General features: G+C 39.6%; 2 protein-coding genes across 6 annotated transcripts in view; one reads left to right on the plus strand and one right to left on the minus strand.

The window, feature by feature from the left end:
• The window catches only part of pstpip1.S (proline-serine-threonine phosphatase interacting protein 1 S homeolog), a 69,038-nt gene extending 53,543 nt beyond the window's left edge, over positions 1–15,495 (minus strand). The window contains exons 1-2 of one of the 2 annotated variants that reach the window (XM_041587668.1): positions 15,410–15,495; positions 11,001–11,068 (exon numbers count right to left, since the gene is read on the minus strand). The gene's annotated coding sequence lies outside the window, so the exon portion shown is untranslated. Of the gene's footprint in view, positions 1–948; positions 1,055–11,000; positions 11,069–15,409 lie in introns of those variants that run through there. The other variant, XM_018254340.2, reaches the window with a different exon arrangement.
• scaper.S (S-phase cyclin A-associated protein in the ER S homeolog) overlaps positions 1,030–20,598 on the plus strand; it is a 153,039-nt gene continuing 133,470 nt past the window's right edge. For 3 of the 4 annotated variants that reach the window (XR_005966651.1, XM_041588392.1, XM_041588393.1), the window contains exons 1-4: positions 1,030–1,179; positions 4,008–4,125; positions 14,917–14,984; positions 18,526–18,723. Coding sequence is in view for 2 of the 4 variants with exons in the window: in XM_041588392.1 (XP_041444326.1) it covers positions 1,075–1,179; positions 4,008–4,125; positions 14,917–14,984; positions 18,526–18,723 (489 nt within the window). In the remaining 2 variants the exon portion in view is untranslated. Of the gene's footprint in view, positions 1,180–4,007; positions 4,126–10,360; positions 10,444–14,916; positions 14,985–18,525; positions 18,724–20,598 lie in introns of those variants that run through there. The other variant, XM_041588394.1, reaches the window with a different exon arrangement.

Below are 20,598 nucleotides of genomic sequence, written 5' to 3' on the forward strand. Positions count from 1 at the left end.
GCTTCTGAGCCAATGGATGGGAAGGTGCAGTTGGATGTGTCAGCTCTTCCATTTTTCTTTGCTGTTATGAGTTAGAAAATATAAGCAGAGATCTCACTACGCAAGGATTCCTTTCCCTTGCATATAGGTTTGCCACTTGTTCAGTAAAAATTATGCTTGAAGACAGTGTTTGAACTTGCCACTGCCATGCAGGCACTTACTTTCCCCCAGAAGGTTGCCATATTTTGTTTTAATCTTCAACTGTTTCCATTATGCTTGATGAAGCCCCAGTTTACCCCTTGCGATTTGGTTAAGTTTATGAGTAGACTGCAACACTCAACAGATTATATGAAACTGCATATATGACAAGTGATCCTGTAAAGATTGTATCTATATGGTGCTATCTCCTCTCCTGGATGAGAGCTGGTTTCTAGGTAGCGCCACTCCACTGTTACAATAGCAGACCCCTTTCACTGCAACAAGAAGCGCAGACATAAGTGGATTCTGTGTAGTTCAGCAACACCTGTTTGTTTTGTATTATTTACATTATTATCACCTGCACATCAAACAATGTATGCCCTGCATTCGCAGAGGTTGTACTGTCCTAAGCTATTGTTGAAGTAAATGGTAGTATTATTGAGAAGGAAGGCTCAGTAATAGGGAGACACTGATGGACAGCGAGTCTGTCACTAATCATGAGTTTAGTAAATGAACTGAGTGTGCCAGGTTAATCTTCGTGATATTTTTGTTATGAAATGACAAGCTACCCTCTCTTCTCTGCTACTGCAGGCAAATCACCTGTGGCAACAGAAAGGGCTGTCTAACATTAGTCACATGGCTAGAATAGTGTGTTGTGGGATATGAAGTGTTCATGCTGAGTGGGCGGGTCTCAAACATTTACAATTATGGCAGTGTTCTCATTCACATATATTTCCTTCAAATCATTCTCATACGTTTTAACCGCGTTACCTAGTTTCAGACAGCTCCCCCAGCCTAACCCAGTCCCGACTGTCAGTGACATTAACATTTAGCTGCCACAATCGCTTGTTTAGCTCCTCGCTCAGCACACTCCAACTCCCACAATGCCCGTCCCGAATGACATCAGCAATACGCCCTCCTGGGAACATGGCTCCGCCCCCATGCTTGAGTCAGTTAGCTGCAGAAGGAAGAATGGCTGCTGCTGGGAACTCTATTACTATAGTAAGCTCCAGGTGTTCTTCTGTATCTGTATCTGTGTTTTTCCTGCTTTATCTGTAACTCTAATTTTCTCTCTGTCTTTCATGAGAGAGAGAAAGACAGACAGACAGACAGACTGACAGACAGAGAGAGAAGAGAGGAGAGGAGAGGAGATGAGATGAGATATTATTTTGCTGGGGCATATTAGGGAGTGTAAACCTGCAGATTGGGCTAATACAAATATTTTCATTTATCTGAGTATAATAGTTAGGTTGTGGCTGTTAATCACACTATTGGGATAACCTAAGCTTTCTATACCTGCATGAATGTTTGTGTGCTTCCACTTCTGTTGGTTGCTATGCATACCTATACATTACTCACAGCAAAAACACAGCTGAAAGATGTTTCATTATATGAGCAAAAATATAAATGATTTTGTCTCCCATGTGCATCAGCATAAAACAGTTATAGCTTTATGAAGGTTCCTGATTAGAACAGGTCAAAACTCAATTGTACTGAATTTCTTTAGAGCATAGTACCAAATATTTGCATACTTGCACAAAAAAATATACTTTTTAAATTATTATTGTACATTAAATGTTACCTCCTATAGGTCATGTTGATAATTAAGTAATTGTCACTTGAAGTTCCTAAATCTGACTGTTTCGCCAACCTGACTGTCCCTTCTCAACCTGTCCGTTATAGTTTCTAAATCTGCTGTACAAATATGGCCGCCCCTCATACAGGAATATGGGGGATCAGATAGGCAATGTAAAAGCATTGGGTAAAAAGTCTAAAGTTTATGCAAAAACAATGTTATGATGTAAAAAAAAAAATTAATATGTATTATCAGTATCATTTTAAGATTATACAGTGGAATAATAATCTGCTTTGTAAAGACCTGTGAATACAATGCTTCTGTTGTGTAATGTTGCTAGGATTAATTTGTGAGATAGGAAAAGTAAATTTTTGGTAAAATAATTTGTGCTAATGCATGGGAACTGTGTGTGTTAGAATTGTTAGTGTTGTCATCAGTTACCCCAGTGCCTAGAATTCAAATAACACTGAAAGTATCTTTCTCTAACAGGCAAAATTGCATGAAATACATAACTGAAGCACTAGAAAGCAGGAACCATATATCATTAGCCTCATACCAAGTGAAGGAGATCATAGTTGTATTTTGGTGCATACTGTGAGCAGCAATTTAGTGGTTTAAAGAATAAGTTTAAGGCGGTGTGCCATGCGCACACAACTTCTGTCATAAGTAGAGTTGCATTTCATGTAAATTTCTATCCTTTTTACAGCAGGTTTTGAAGTTCTTCATAGCACTCCAGAATTCACAAATCATGAATAGTGGATGGGTTATTGTTTAAGGGAGAGTTTGCACTTTTCACTTTGTTTTGTGCAGAATCTGATGAAAAGGTAGATTTTTTTTTACCCTTATAAACAAAAATGTCTAATGGGTATTGTTTATGCTTAAACTCATAGGCAAGTAATCCAGGATGTATGCCTTTACTAAGTCAATGCACTATGATCTGCTGTAGAATATTTTGTGTGCCACATTCTCTATGTCTCCTCACTGCTTGGTCAGTACTCTTGAATGACAAATTGCTCCATAGATACATTTGATAAAATATTGTGTTCATTTGTGGAAGAATCAAATATCACTACTGCAGTGGGTTCTGCTTATTGATTATTCTGCATACTGTGGCTGGTGGGCAACGGCTTCCAACCTTTGACTAGAATCATGTTGCATTTACAACTACTTCATATTTGCTTTTGAAAATGTATGGGCACATCCAAAGATTTCTTATGTAATGTATCTGCAAATTTAGAAAACTTGAGGGAATTGTTAGCTACATTAGTTTGTTTTGCAAGCTGTGTTTTAATGTAAGTTCTTTGATTCTTGTCGATACTTTTATTGACTTTTTAATGAGGCACCAGACATTTTCTGATACAGCATACAAGAGAAAAGGCAGAGTACAGGCCAGGAAGAAGCAATAAGCTGCATTTCGTCCTGCATGCATTGCAGAACATTCACATTGGATCTAAACACAGTTTGCATTGTTTTTAGATGCAAGGACCTTTGTGAATAATGTTACACTTTTCAGCTGTTGTCTACGCATTTGTGCTTGAATTTGTAAATGATCCATCAGAAAGTAGTAATATAGAGATTTACTAACAACTAGCGAGTACTGTTTATCTCAACTATAGCACAAATTGGCAGCATAAAACATCTCCTTTCTCACAGTTGCTAATCTACATTGTGTTTAATTTAACACTTTGCTTTCACTGGAAAATTGATAGTTGCTCTCTACCTGTTATTTATTAATGTCAGTTTCTCTGTAGTATATTTGAGCAAAGAGGCCCTGTCCGTTATATAGCAAGGGGTGCCAATCCTATAGTTACTAATGAATTTTGTGATTGTTATTGGAGATTTTTAAAATTATTTTAGAAGCTAACAAGAAAAAAAAGCTTTATTTTTTGGTTGTTTTATTACAATGTCTTGGCCTATTTATACAAAGTACTTCTTTCATACACTCTCATTGGCAGTGTACAATAGGTGTATATAAAATGCAATATGTCAGGGCCACATTGATTGGATAAGGCTGGCCACTCACATATGCATTTTTTTATGTAGCTTGGTTGGTTTGTGAGTATTGATTTGGCCAATCGTCTTTTATCAGGCAAACAATTTTGTTTTTTTAGTTGACGTTTCCTTTAACTTTGTGGATAAACTAGGGTTCCATTTGAGCTTCCATATTATTGATACAAAACAATTCAGTTAATCACTAAAAAAAAATACTAATTGCATGAAATCTATCTCGTAATTATTATCATTTATGTTGCAGGCATCATTTCAGAGATCCAACAGCCATGACAAGGTGAGAAAAATTGTGGCAGAGGAAGGTCGTACAGCTAGGAATCTAATTGCATGGAGTGTTCCCTTGGAAAGCAAAGAAGATGAAGGTAATTAAGTAAATAAAAAAGTTTAAATTTAGCAAAATACTTAATTTATACAAAGACAGTGACTTGTTCTCATATGTTTTAAAAAGTTTGGAATTAACTAATGTTTAACATTAATTTATAAAATCCTTGCTGGTTTCATGTTAATATTTAGGCCATGGCCCAAAAATAAATTTTTAAGTTGTAGTAAATAAAGCTGCATTTTACACATTTTCAATATCATAGGAATAATTAATGATTGGGTTTGCAGTAGTGAATAAGAGAAATCAAACCGTAAACGGGATTTACCAATATAGGTTGGAATTAGCGTCAGTTAAACAAGCACCATTGCTACACTTTTTCTTTAAGGGTGTGTAAATGGCATAATTACAAGCATGGTTGATTTTAGACACTAGTCCAAAAGGTTCTAGTTAGTTGCTTGTACTCTAGAGCTGGTTGATACAATTTTTTATCTTCCAGGCCAGCAACAGGAACATACTGTGCCCTCCATAATGTTTAGGACAAACATGTATAGTTTACAACAATTTTATGCATAGTCCCCATTTCAGGGCACCATAATGTTTGGGACATAGAAATGGTAGGTATATTACAGCAGTCATGTTTATAACTTTATAATACACAAAAGCCATGAATATCCTGTAAATTATATCCTTATAAACGGTGAGTTCTGATGTCATCAGTTATAAACGGTGAGTTCTGATGTAATTTCTCTGTCATCATAGGGGGACACAGGGACGATGGGGTTAAGCTCCACCCTCCAGGAGGCAGGACACTTACTAATAAATTTGTGGGCGTGCCTAACCGGCTTAACCCCCACACTCCAGCTTATCCAATCAGTTTTTTAAGTGTCCTGTTACCAGGAGGATGGACGTCCAGCGATGTTAGTCAAGGATGACTATTCTCTTCCTGGGGTCTTACTCTGGGCAGCGTATGTTTGTCCTTAGTACAGTCCCAGTATTCTCCGCCCACCGGGGTCATCGCCTAGCCGCTATAGGCTATAACGACCACCCAGACATATCCCTGCTAAGTTTGGCGATGGCAGACGGTCTGGCCGGGATGGGCACGAGGTGAGTACCTGCCTTGGGCATAACAACTCACCTCACAATTCTGGCTTGGCAGCCTCCCCCCTAGCACATGGAAGCCCTCCCCCCGTTCCCCCCCTTATCCTTACTGTTTGGTAAGGGGTGCAGGACGTGCTCTTGTACTGGCCGGTTCTCTCCCTCCATTCTGTTGTCTGGGCGCTCGCTGCGCCTTCTGTCTAAGTGAGGGAGACGGCTGAGGGGGGAGAGGGCCGGATCACGCTGCGCTGGAACGCATGCGGCGTATGCGTTCCGGCGGCCATTTTGCGCACATTGTGCGCATGCGCGTATGCGTTCCAGCGGCCATCTTGCGCACATAGTGCTTCTGCTGCGCACCGGATGGTCCATTTTCTCCGCTCCTGCAAGTGTTAGCGAGTTGTAAGCGGTTGGTGGCTGCCTCACACTCCTACTTACCCAATCTCCATGGCAGAAGGTAGGTCAGAGGGGTTATTCACCAGGGCAGGGGGGAAGGCTGCCAAAACAGCGCAGATTAAATTTTTTGCCTGTGCCAATTGCAATGTTAAGCTGCCTCGAGGGCAGGGGGAGCCGCTCTGTAAATCCTGTTTAGTGGGGCAGAGTACAGCGCTCATTTCAGAAGATGTTTCAAGCCCACCAGCGGCTCAGCCAGAGAATCCTTCAAGGGAGAGTATTTCTCAAGGTCAGGGGCTCAGCTCAGATGCTGATGTGCCAGCACCATTGTGGGCCATTCAATTAACACAGTCCCTTGCTTCCTTGCAGGGTCTTCCCTCTATTGCTGACAATTTAGGAAGAATGTTAGCCAGACTTGACCAAAAGACTAGCTCTAAGCGAAAGCGGTCTGAAGAAACTAAAGTGGCTACTATGTCTGTTCATTGTTTGTCTGACGAATCTGCAGCTGAGCAGGCATCCTCACAATCTGAGGGAGAATTTCTTCCTTCTGAAGTTTCGTCTGGGGAGGAGGAAGAAACTGTGGAGGACCACAGAGATCATGATAGTCAGCATGATGTGGAAGGTATTATTAAAGGTGTTATGGATGTGTTGAATATATCACAAACGCCCAAATCCCAAGATGATTTGGGGTTATTCAAGAGGAAGCAGAAATCCGAAGTTTGTTTTCCTTCTCATGAGCATAATACAAGAAGAGTGGAGTGTTCCAGAAAGAAAGTTTCAGACTACTAGAAAATTTTCTAAGTCTTATCCTTTTTCTAAAGATCTGGTAGAAAAGTGGACTAATCCCCCAGCAGTAGATGCACCTGTATCAAGATTGGCCAAATCCACTATATTGCCGGTCACAGACGCGGCATCCTTCAAAGACCCATCTGACCGAAGATTGGAAGGTTTTCTTAGGTCAATTTATTCTTCGTCTGGGTCAGCTCTTCGCCCATGCCTGGCTTCGGCTTGGGTGGCCAGAGCAATACAAGCGTGGTCCGAATCACTTGTCAAGGACATCCAGAATGCAGTTTCCAGATCCGATCTGTTATCATCAGCCAATGCGATAGCAGAGGCATCGGCTTATTTGTGCGACTCCGCACTAGACACAGTTCAAGTCACGGCACGTACTTCCGCTCTTTCTGTTGCAGCACGTAGAACATTGTGGCTGAAAAATTGGTCAGCAGATCTGAGTTCTAAGAAGTCCTTGACATCTCTTCCATTCAAGGGACAGCGCCTGTTTGGTGAAGAGCTCGAAAAAATTATTTCGCAGGCGACGGGAGGAAAAAGCACTTTTCTTCCACAGGCCAAAAGTAAAACAACTACTTCCACCAGACGGGGAAGGTTTTTTCGTGGCTCAAGTAGACGATACACACGAAGAAACAATTCACCACAGCGGTCACACTTTCGAGCCAAAACAAACGACAAAAGTCGCATGCATTGGAAGACCAATCGACCGGTTATCAAGCCCGCAGCAGATAAGTCTTCTTCAGCCTGACGGGGTACCCCTTCCGGAGTTGGGGGAGCGTATTGGGGGCAAGTTGCTCCAATTCCGGGAGGTGTGGATCAACCATGCGTCAGACATGTGGGTGAACGAAATTATTTCCGAAGGTTACCACATAGATTTCTCAACCATTCCTGGCAAAAGATTCATCATGTCCAGGGTTCCTGCAGACCCAGACAAAGCTGCTGCCTTTCTAAATTGCATCACAAATTTAGAACAAACTGGAGTGATTGTTCCAGTGCCACATTCAGAGAGATTTTTCGGATTCTATTCCAACATTTTCATTGTGCCAAAGAAAAACGGCTCCTTCAGGCCGGTACTAGATCTCAAACAGCTGAACAAGTTCGTCAGATCAGTACGATTCAAAATGGAGACTCTGAGATCAGTGATAAGAGGGATGGAGAAAAATCAACTGCTGATGTCTATCGATATCAGAGATGCGTACCTCCATGTACCAATTTGGCCACCGCATCACTCCTTCCTTCGATTCGCATTCAAGAATCAACACTACCAGTTTGTGGCTCTGCCATTCGGACTCTCTTCAGCCCCCAGAGTGTTCACAAAACTAATGGCAGTATCGGCTGCGGCATTACGCCTACAAGGGATTTCAGTCACTCCTTATCTGGACGATCTGCTTCTGAAAGCCAGATCAGAGGAAAAGGCAGAGGAAGATCGGAGCAAGGCAATCAGTCTTCTGCAGAATTTTGGCTGGACCATAAATTGGTCGAAGTCCAATTTGCGACCCAGTCATCACATGACATTCCTGGGTCTCGAGTTCAATACCATTACACAAATGGTGCATCTTCCGTTGGACAAGCAAATGAAGGTCATGAAGCAAGTCCGTCTACTCCTCCGAGATCAGAGTCCAACTGTTCATCTAGGAATGAGAGTACTGGGACTCATGGTTGCTACCATAGAAGCCGTTCCATTTGCACAGATTCACTTACGGCCATTGCAAGCGAACATTCTAACGTCATGGAGAGGGGGAGCTCTCACTCGCAAGCTCAATTTATCTCAGTCGACAAGAGTAGCCATCCAGTGGTGGCTGCGACCGACCAATCTCTCCAAGGGTCAATCCTGGGCGACGCAAGATTGGAAGATAATTTCCACAGATGCCAGTCTGAGGGGTTGGGGAGCAACCTGGGACAACTTGTCTGCCCAAGGCCAATGGTCTCCAGGGGAGTCCAAACTTCCAATCAACATCTTAGAACTAAGGGCAATAAGACTAGCTCTGGCCGAATGGACAGAGTTATTACAGTCAAGTCCGGTTCGATTACAGAGCGACAATGCTACCGCAGTGGCGTACATAAACCGCCAGGGAGGTACTCGCAGCAAAGCGGCGCTGTTGGAAGCTCAACAAATTCTCAGTTGGGCAGAAACCAACGAAGTACAGCTGTCCGCGATCCATATCCCAGGAGTTCTAAATACCAAAGCAGACTACCTCAGCAGAATTCGTCTAGATCCGGGAGAATGGGAGCTTCACCCAGACGTGTTTGCAAAACTAGTACTCCATTGGGGACAACCACAGGTCGATCTAATGGCATCAAGAAACAACACAAAGGTCCCTCGGTTCTTTGCTCGTTACCGAGAGAGACTGGCGGCAGGGGTCGATGCCATGACACAGAAGTGGCAGTTCAATCTAGCGTACATATTCCCTCCACTACCCATGCTTCCACGAGTCCTCAAGAAGATCAGACAGTCAGACATCACGGTAATTGTGGTGGCTCCTTACTGGCCTCGGAGGACTTGGTTTTACGACCTTCAGGAAATGTCAATAGCACAGCCGATACGTCTCGAGAACAGGTCGGACCTTCTGTTCCAAGGGCCCGTGGCACATCACAACCCAGGGCTGTTCGCTTTGACGGGATGGCTGTTGAGGCAGACATCTGGCGAAAACAAGGGTTAACAGAAGAAGTTATTGCCACATTATTGAGAGCTCGTAAGTCTTCATCTTCAAAATCATACTACAGAGTCTGGCAATCCTATCGGAGTTGGTGCGAGGAGTTCAATCTATCCTTTCACAAGCTTAGCATTCCGAGAGTTCTGTCTTTCCTGCAGCGCGGGCTCAGGCGAGGTCTAAAACTCAGCTCTCTGAAAGTACAAGTATCAGCTCTGTCAATCCTATTTCAGTCCAAACTAGCCTTGAATGATACAGTACGCACTTTTCTACAAGGAGTGGCACATATAGTTCCTCCATATCAGCCTCCAGTTCCAGCATGGGATTTAAACGTTGTTCTCGAGGCCCTTCTTGATCCACCATTCGAACCGATGGGATCTATTTCAGATACTTGGCTTACCTGGAAGGTAGTGTTCTTAATGGCAATTACATCCACTAGAAGAGTGTCAGAACTGAGTGCACTATCGGCAGATCCATCTTTTCTAGTGTTCCACAAGGATAACTTTAAAATTCTATAAAGTTGATATTTTTTCTTCAGCTGAAGCATCTTTTGGGCGCAAGGTGCTTCATTCTGTGCTGAAGTAATGGTTAATTCGTTTTCCCGCCCTGCTGTTTTTGGGGGCTGCTTTGTTAAGTCCCCATCGTCCCTGTGTCCCCCTATGATGACAGAGAAAACAGGATTTTTTATACTTACCGTTAAATCTGTTTCTCTGTGATCAATAGGGGGACACAGGGCGGCCCGCCCTAAAACTTTTGTTTATTGACCGTTTGGTCATGTCGGGATAATTCCCTGATTTACCTTCTACGTGGGTTATTATTTTGATTATTATTTTGATTATTACGTAATCTTGTTACAGCATCTTTTGTGACAAACTGATTGGATAAGCTGGAGTGTGGGGGTTAAGCCGGTTAGGCACGCCCACAAATTTATTAGTAAGTGTCCTGCCTGCTGGAGGGTGGAGCTTAACCCCATCGTCCCTGTGTCCCCCTATTGATCACAGAGAAACAGATTTAACGGTAAGTATAAAAAATCCTGTTTTCTGTCACATGACTCATTGAAACTTGTGTATTATAATAAATAAAGTACCCCCAGTTGTAAAATATGAGGATATTAGAAGTTACCTCGGAGTTCCATGACCTGTATAAAAACACTCGGCCTTCGGCCTCGTGTTTTTATATGGTCATGAAACTCCTCGGTGACTTATAATATCCTTATATTTTACAAGAGGCGGTACTTTATTCACTATGTAACATATCCTTTGCATGCAATGACTGCTTGTAGACTATGATTCATTGACATCACCAGGTGCTAAGTATCTTCTCTGATGATGTTTTGCCCAGTTTCTACTGCAGCCACTGTCAACTCCTGCTTGTTCCGGGGGCTTGCTTCTCTTTCAACATACGAAAGGCATGCGCAGTTGGATTTAAATCAGGTGACTGGCTTGGTCATTCAAGAATTTTCTATTTATTAGCTTTGAGAAACGCCTGTGTTGCCTTAGCTATAAGTTTGGGATCTTTACTTCTTGATATAGGAACAGATACTCCAATGCAGAAACTGTGCTGCTACATTATTTATTCAACACGACATGTTTCGAGCTGTGGGCTCTTTATCAAGTGTTACATTTACAAACCAATTACACAGATTTATTAAAGGTGTATTAACCCCACCCCCTTAACTCCATAGGTGCAGTCCAGTGCAGTAGAAGGCAACTGCTGTGGGGAATATTTTGCAGCCTTGCCTCATTGTAGTTGTGCAAAAGTTCATTCCAGTTTTATTTCCATAAAGTGCATTTAACAATTACACTTGTCCCCAATATTGCTTAATGCCTACTAGAGTCCATAGTTCATACATATACACAATCTAGTCATGAACAAAGCATGACAATTAATATCGGGGTTGTTTGGTCCATAATGCAAAATCTACACGTATTAAATACAATACATATATTATAACAGAAAACTATGCTGCCACTATAAACCTGTGTCTTACCCATGTGTCGTTCATGAGGACCAGGTATGCTATTCTATTCATGTACAGGCAGCGACAATTCATTCTCACTGAAAGGAAACAGAAGAGGTATTACCAACATGATATCAATTATATTCATTACAGAAAGCTTTTACCTTAGTGTAAATCAAGTTTATCATCTACAAGGACTCCAAGGTCCTTTTTCATAATGGATTTGCCTAGTGCAGTCCCATTAAGGGTATAAGTGGACTGGATATTTTTACATCCCAGGTGCATGACTTTACATTTATAAACATTGAATCTTATTTGCCACTTAGCTGCCCAGATTGCCAATTTGTCAAGATCCTGTTGCAAGGATGCCACATCCTAGATGGAATAATTTGCCCACCACAGATAGGTAACATATCAGATGAAAGCGAATCTGAGAAAATCAGAAATAGGGGCTGGTCTAAAACTGAACTAAGCTCTCTTAGAACCCAGCAGTGTATGCCATCAGGCCCTGGAGCCTTGCTTACATTAATTTTTATTAAAGCTTTATGGATCATATCCTGACTCAGCCACTGACTAGATTGAGCTGAGCCATCAGTGCAGCTATGAAGTGAGCCTGGGAACTCACACTTCTCTATTGTAAACACTGAAGAAAAGAACTGATTTAGCACATTTGCCTTTTCTGTATCTGTTACAACCATACTGGTACCATTATTTAATGGAGCAACACTCTCAACCTTTATCTTTTTACTATTAATATATTTAAAAAACTTTTTGGGGTTAGCCTCCGCCGCAATGCACTCATTTCCTTTCTTTGCCTTCCGGATTGCTGATTTACAACATTTATTATAGTGTTTGAATCAGGGCCAGGCCAGCTGGGCGCCCCAGGCAGCCGAGCTGGCCACATCGCCCCTCCGCCACAAGTGACTACATCAGCGCGCGCATGTGCGCCTACGCAAGCGCGCCTACGCAAGCGCACGCATGCATACTGACACACGCGTCATTTCACTCGGCAACAGCAACAAGCTGGATTCAGAGGCCCGGACTGGGGTAGGCAGTAGTGGAACGTACGTGCCTGGCGCCCCCCAAGCTTTGCGCCCTAGGCACGTGTCTACTCTGCCTACCCCTAGTTCTGGCCCTGGTTTATATTAATTAAATTCAGCTTCTGTCCCAACAGACTTTTTTTTTTTTTTAAATGCCCTTCTCTTCTTTACTATTAACTTCTTTCATGATCCAAGCTTGTAATATCGTCTCTCTGTTATATGGGCTAGATGGGGCCTGTGAGTAAGGTAATTAACTCTGGTGATCTGGCTGAATTTTATAATAGAATGTTATATCCCCAGATACGCTCAACCGACTCAGTACCTGGGGGTTCCCAGATAAGGGATCTTTCTGTAATTTGGATTTCCATATCAGGATTGTTTTGCCTCCAATAAGGATTAATTATATATTAGTTAGGCTTAAGTACAAGGTACTGTTTTATTATTACAGAGAAAATGGAAACCATTTTTAAACATTTTAAACATTTGAATTATTTGATTAAAATTGAGATCCCGTTATTCGGATCTTTCTGTATAATGGGTTTCCGGATATCTGATGGCAAACCTGTATACACATATGTTTGGGAACCAAATTTACTTAAAATCACCCTTTTGACCACACACTTGGACCAGCTGGGTCCAATAAAAATAATCTACTAATTGCAGCATTCAGGTCTGGAGCACTGTTGTGCAGTAAAGGTGGCCATACAGTATTTGGGCCGCTCATTTGGTGAGGTCAGCCAACCGAGCGGATCATTAACCCAATTTGCCCACTAACAGCTGGGCGATAGGTGAATCCGAACGTTCGGCCCTGGCGCTGAACGATCTAATTACAATGCTGCGAATACGGTCCTGGATCGCAGAAAAAAAAATCAAACTTGCTCGACTGATATCTGCCTGATTTTTGGCCTGATATCAATTGGGAGGACCCTTCGGGAGCCCCCACACATGGGCTGATAAACTTCCAATTTGTTCTAAAGGACAGATATCGGCATCTTTAATCTACCCGTGTATGGCCACCATAACTTAACACCAGTAACATAGTTGTAGCCAGCTTTTTAGACCCCTACCTAAAAAATACATTTAAAGGAGGTCATATAGGTAAGATTTTCAGAGATTGATTCAGTGCCTTTACAATATACTGATCTATTTCAATTCATATACTTTCCTTGACACCCCTGAATGACCCTATCAACAACCAAGACATAAGAAGGGTCTTCCTGAGTCATCAGTACTCTGTCTTATTTTATAATTCAGCTTGAAAAACCACAAGATATTAAACAGATATTAGGTTGTTTACAATATTGTTTGGTAAGTGATAATCATTGCTAATGTTTGTTAAGTTGATTATGATCAAAGTGTTGTTATTAGTATAAGGATTTTACTGTCACTTGCGGTATTATCTCAGCCTGTGCTGGAAGACACCATTCTGCAGGCCTGTGTCAGATGTCTTTTATAGGAAATGTATCGCCTTCCAAGGGGCTGTCACTGGTCAAGTTACATGGTAAGATAATTCCAAATCAATTCCCAAAATGGGATACATCTCCCAGCAATTATTATTTGTTGTACTATACAGGCATGAATAAACCATAAATTACACTAGTTATTCAACATAGCACTCTCTGTATCACCAGTTACTGTACATAGTCTTGCATACTGGATGTGTAAAATTGTCCAATTTATCAAACCAATAACCATATTAACATTACAATACGTTTTTTAAATTTGTTTATGTAATTTGATTAAGGTATTCTTTCTTTTACTCAGTTTGATCCATAGATGGGCTGGAGACAATGGAGAACTAAGTGCACAGAGGAATTGCTTTCAAAGGATGGAAGCATATGAAAGTGCTATAAATGTTATGCAAATTTTTAGTGGAAGTTGTATACTTCACTTTTTAAAGGGGCATATGGTCTTTAAAACAAGAACTGGCAAATGTGTTTTACAACTCTAAAAAGATAAGTCACTGCAGTGGAATATGCAGAGGTTCTGGGTGATTTGTTGCCAGAGAGATTAATACTATTAATAGTGGGAAATTAAAAAACACTAGTAGCACTAGGAGAGGATCTATGGGGCGCTATAGTATGCTTATCCAGTCTATGGAAGTTTTTTTTGACTGATGATGAGTCTGTAGTTGCATATGTGGATGAGTTATAAGGATATAAAGATGTACTTATTCAACAAGAATGTATACAATAAAATGTACTTATTGTCAATCCTTATAATACAATAATTTGCTATTTATCACAGTGGCGAGCCTTGTTTTTAGTGTTTGACAAGTTGTTTTTTTAAAGATGCCACGTAAAAACATTGTATTTACAAGGTTTAAGTACCTATATAACGAAGCTGAAATTAGAATTCTAGAAAGGTGTCTTTTCTTAAATAGGGAAAATAAAAGATTTGGGTGTTTTTATAGGTGTATACTCCTTTTGGCCAGTACTAATTGACCATCACAGACCCATTGGTAATGGTAGGAGCTGGTCGATTGGATTCTCCCATCACTGTGGATTTGGAGTGCTGCAACCAGACCACTGTGTTTTATATTTTATACCACTGATTATTTCAAGTGAAGGGTTTAGAGCATGGGCACCCAAACCAAATATGATATCTGGTGAGCTATGGGTACCTTTTAGTGCCTTCATATAAAGTGATAGAGCTTGAATGTGAACATTTACGTGTATAAAATAATTTTCAAGCTCAAGAGCACTTTTCTGGCAGTTGAGTCTATATACTGTACCTTTATCTTGAATAGCATTTTTTTGTAGTTCACACAAAAAAAATACAGATGGGTAAACAATTAAACTTGTGCACAAAGTAGACTATGTCGCATATGTAAAGTAATATAATTGCATTAAAAAAAACATTGAAATAAAGTATCTGATATTTTCCCTCTTCTTTTAAATATTCAGGAAAAGCTAAATGGCCATGTGGAAAATCTAAGAGGGGAATTCACAGTACACACAAATCATCCAAGCAGGTAATTCAATTATTTATCAGATGATTTAAAGAAGTTTTGCCTTTTATTGTATCTTACGTTTATTAATTGCACTCATTTTTCTGATGAACCCACAGCTGTGTACCCAAGGAGATGTTTTATTCAAATCTACAAAGCGCAATTGGCAACATTTTTTTGCTTATGGAAAAACTTTTCTGGCAAAAAAATACTATGGAGCACCGATCTATCATGATAACTGCCTTAAAAGGCAGTAACACCAATAAAATTATTGTGTTTTATATGTGAATTTATATAGATAATGTATTATTACCCTGAGTATTTGCTTCTTAAACTCTACTATAGTTTATATAAATAAAGTTCTGTGTAGCCATGCAAACTGCCATTCAAGTTGAATAGGGAAAAAAGGCACGTGTTTACATTGCAGAGAAAGGTAGGCACCTTCATACCTGTTACTCTGGCCTGATGCCACTCTTCAAAAACATGCCCGTGCAGGGTACTATTTGTGCAGTGTGTCACCACCATCTTCTCCACCTACAAATTTATTTAGAGAGGTCATTTACATGTATGTTAACTTTTAGTATGTTCTAGAATAGCTATTTCTAAGCAACTCTTTAATTGAAACATAAGAGAGAGGGGCACACTCCCATAGTGTAAAACCAACGATAAGTTTTATTAAGATAAAATTATTTGCTCTTACAAGCATTGAAGTCTAGAACAGCTCATCAAAGATATGGGCCAATGTGTTTCGGCAATCTTGTGACTTCCTCAGGGGCTTAAAGAATCAGTAACATCAAAAAATGTAATTGTTTTAAAGTAATACAAATATAATGCAGTGTTGCTCTGCGCTGGTAAAACTGCTGTGTTTGCTTCAGAAACACTACTATTGTTTATATAAATAAGCTGCTGTGTAGCAATGGGGACAGCCATTCAAAGAAGAAAAGGCTACACAGCAAATAGTAGATAAGCTCTGTAGAACATAATGATATTATCTGTTATCCACTATTTTACCTGTACCATATAGCCTTTTTTCAATTTCTGCCATTGCTATACTGCAGCTTGTCTATATGAACTTTAGTAGTGTTTCTGAAGCAAACAGATCAGTTTTACAAGTGCAAGGCAACAGTACATTATATTGTCATTACTTTTAAGCACTTTAATTTTTTGGTGTTGTTGTTCCTTTAAAAGAGCAGTAACACCAAAAAAAGTGTATTAAAGTAATGAAAATACAGCTGGTGTGTTTGCTACAGAAACTCTACAATAGTTTATATAAACAAGCTACTGTGTAGCCATGGGGGCAGCCATTGAAAGCTGAAAAAAGTAGATAAAGCACAGGATACACAGAAGATAATAGATACACTTTGTAGTATACAGTAGGATTCTTCAGAACGTATCTGTTATCTGCTGTGTAGTCTGTGCTTGATTGGCTGCCCCCATGGCAACACAGCAGCTTGTTCATACTGGAATGCACAGGTCAGACGCACTGATGACACAGGCGCCTGCTGTCCAAAGTTGAACGTATGGGGACACGCATAGATGTAAAAGCACCCGGCACACACTCAGTGTAGCTAGGCAATCAGGCCCATAGAGTTAGAATACAATTAATCTTAAATATCATCAATAAAATAAATAAATACATTCAAATCAACCAAATGACATTTGCATCAATAAATATTTTTGCATATACATATGTATACACACAGCGGACAATGGACATACGTAAAATCAAAATAGTCATTAAATCATAAAATCTGAAATTTCATTTAGACACAATGGAGTAATTGCCTGTAGCTTATAGATCAAATAATTTTCTTTTTGATATAATAAATTAATTGAAACATGGTTTTAGATGATGCTCTGAGGAAGTGACCCCTAGAGGTCACGAAACGCATCAGCAGGGTGTGAATTTTTACTCTGCACCCTATGCCATATTGTAATGGTCTTTTAAATGGAAGGAAATAAAGATTGGATTTGTTCACCATAACTGAGGTTGATCCATGGCTGTGAGTAGAATGTTAATACAATGGAGTAATTGCCTGTAGCTTATAGATCAAATAATTTTCTTTTTTGATATAATAAATTAATTGAAACATGGTTTTAGATGATGCAGAGGAACAGATTCAATACCCATGATATTGACTCCCCTCAAATTCCCATAATGTACTTCCAACATATGTTAGAGAATCCATAGAATTTATCGTCTTTCAGCCTATGCTCCCTAAACTTTATTTTTAATTTCTTTTTTAATCTGCCCAATATATTGCAGACCACAATTAAAGGTTAGAAGATGCACTAGATATTTAGTTGAACAAGTGATTTTTTTCTGTCAGATAATTTTTTGGCTCTTTTATTGCTTTGTGTTCTTTAATTTGCTCTTTTTTTATTATAGTTTTTGTATCATTTACCTTTTTTTAATGAATCTTTTCAACTTTCACATGGGGGAGGTGTCACTGACCTCATCTAAAAAACATGCTCTGTAAGGGTACAAATTTATTGTTATTGCTACTTTTTATTACTCATATTTCTATTTAGGCCCTCTCCTATTTCATATTCCAGTCTCTTATTCAAATCAATGCATGGTTTCTACCAACCAGATTGCTGAAATTGCAAAATGGAGAGCTGCTGTATAAATGTTAAATATCTTTAAAACCACAAATAACAAAAAATGGAAACCAGTTGCAAACAACCCCATTAAGCTATTCTGTAGAGCTCAGAAGAGTATCAATGTTTTCAGGAAACTTCTGTACTGTGATTGCACCAGCTCTAACTAAGCAGGACACCTGGAGAGCAAACAGTGCTCCAGACTGGCAGGGCTGAAGCTATGGGTAGGCAGAAGATGCATGTGCATAGGGAAAGTGGGCTGAGAAAATCACGGCAATGCAGAGTATTTATATCAGGCATGAGCATCCCCCCTGCCTATCACCTCAATGTAGGGTGACCCCAAGGAGGGCTTTCTTTGCTTGGGCATCTTGGTGCTTGGCCTGGCACTGCAGGCTTGCGTATTGTGCAAGAAGCGGAGCACTAGCCTGGGATAACAGATAAATGACTGGAATCCCTTTAGATGTGTATACGCATATTTTCACTTTTGAATGTTACTGGTTATTTGATGTTGGCCTGTAACAAAATAATTTATATAGCAGAAGGCAGTTTGTAAAGTGCAAAAATAGCCTAATTTAGCCTTTTGGTTTTTCTGGATTCCACTTTCAGGACACAACTTTGGCTAACACATACAACTTTGATTGTGTTCATCAGCAGTAATTCACACATGCTAGTCACACATTTTGTACAGTGCTGCAGAATATGTTGACGCTTCATAAATATATTTTAATAATTATTAGGTGAAATTTTTATGAACACAAAAGGGCCTATTGATAATGCCTATTTAAAGGCAAGCAATATGTGTTGTCCGTTTGTGTTTATACATGGAAATAGTGCAGAGATGAATGTTTGAAATTAAAATAGCCATTTCATATTTTCTGTTTTAGTAATCATTGTGTTCGTTTACTATTTCTTATTGCTTTTGATGTTAACGGCTACAATAACTTTCTTGTTTTAAATTTCACAGAATAACACATTACACTGTAAAGTAAACCCGAGTTCCACCAGTGATAAAATTCAAGACAAGAGCCCTACCAAGACAAGGCATCCCCGTAAAGTAGATCTGAGGGCACGTTACTGGGCTTTTCTGTTTGATAACCTGAGAAGAGCAGTAGATGAGATATATGTGACATGCGAATCAGATCAGAGTGTTGTTGAATGCAAGGTAATCTTTTTTTATTGTTTGGTTTTTGAGAAAAAATAAAAATCCTGCCACTTGCAAAGAAAATGGTAAAAACTGTTATTTCACACTAGTGTATAAATATGGTTATCTCATCTATAGTAGAAGCAAATATATCTTCAGTTAGATTTATGCCGTTTATAAGCTAAAATTTCTTAGCTTATTTTTTGTCAACACTTGTTCACAGCTTTAAAACATATAAAAGCTGAATTGTTATGGGGCAAGGAGCATATGGCCCCTATGCAGTGTTCTCCCCAAATTCAAAAATGTGGGGGGCGAGTTGAGATGGGGGAATTATTACCCCCTCCTTTTCCCCCCCTCTCAGAACTGTTTCTGCAGACGCCGGTAGGACTGTGCACTTTTGGAAATATCACACGCATTTCTGCTGGCTTCTAAAAGGAAAACAATAAATATGGAGTCTGCATGGGAACCGGGGTGGGGGAACGCTGGTCGATTTGCATGGCAAAAAGGCATTGAAGAAAACATGGGCTAGTAGAATTAAATCTAAGGTAACTGCACTTAATATTCAATTTCTATGCTATGCATGCACACTTCTAGAAATGGAAAGTTTTGAAAAAGAAGCAACCAAAATCACTGGGGACTAGAATTAAGTGTAACGCATCAAGCCTATTCTGAGTTTTCTTGAAAACGTTTCAATAACTGAAGAATCCACTGGGGTGAGTGGTGTAATGTTTTCAAGATAACTCAGAATAGTCTGGTTGCTTTACACTTAATTCTGTTTCCCAATGATTTCACTTGCTTCTTTTTCCAATATTTCCATTTCTAGAATTGTGCATTTATAGTATAGAAATATGAGAAATGTTCTGTACTGTGCTTGTGCTCTCACAGGGATAAGCCTGAAAAAAGATGGTAACGTCAGTATATTTTACCCTGGCTTTTTGTGTTTTTTGAAGAAAAAGAGTTGGTGTACTTATTTCAGTGTGTCTTAATGTGGTACAGTTCCAAGCTAGTTCCAATAGTATTAATTTGTATTCTCTAATTGTTGTTACAGTGTGTAACTCTTGGTGGCAGTATTGGAATGTCTGATCTTACTTCCTCTGCACAGACTAAAAAGGAACTCTTTCATGTCCCCCAGATTTTGTCCTGAAGTAAAGTAAATATTAGATTTAACAAAATGTTGCAAGATTTCCGATATTTCCACTTTGCAGCCAACTTTTCCCCTCTTTTTTAATGTTGTTTTTCATGTACTTAGATTTCCTATAATTCCCACAGAAGGTATATTGCTTAACTCCCTGAAAGGCCTAATCTAATTTGTTATATATATAATTCAGCTATTGCCTTCTATACCTGTAATCCACAAAGACTCTCATTATATTACCTACACCGTACCTATATATTATTTTTTACAGATTAGTAACAAATGTATTTATTTATAGATATATGCAAGTTTATATTTTGATGTGGGTGGCACAGTATCCCAGTGAAGTTCTGTCAATAATGTTGGAACAGATCCAAACACTATCGGGGGGGATGCAATATGTTTTGTTAGTGCAAAAAAATATTTGCAAACACCATTAGCGACCATATTTGCGTCCTTTTTTTACCTCAATGAATTTCTTGCAAAGTTTCCACCAAATGGCTTTGGTTTGTGGTCTAAAGTACGAAATTGTGGAATACAGAATTCTGTTTTTTTTATATTCCTTACATTTGGGGTTTTATTTTTTAATGCACAAACTCGGATTCATTTAAAACAACTTCTGCGTGTTAAATTTGTGTTTGCTGTATTGTCTTCTGTAAAAGAACTTTCTTCTTCTCCGACATCATTGGGTATATATGCTGCTAAAGAGCATTGTCATTAAACAAGAGAACTGTATTGATGTGCTGGGCCCAGGGGTCCTA

The sequence above is a fragment of the Xenopus laevis genome, chromosome 3S, assembly GCF_017654675.1.
Source record: "Xenopus laevis strain J_2021 chromosome 3S, Xenopus_laevis_v10.1, whole genome shotgun sequence".
In the NCBI taxonomy this organism is placed as follows: Eukaryota; Metazoa; Chordata; class Amphibia; order Anura; family Pipidae; genus Xenopus; species Xenopus laevis.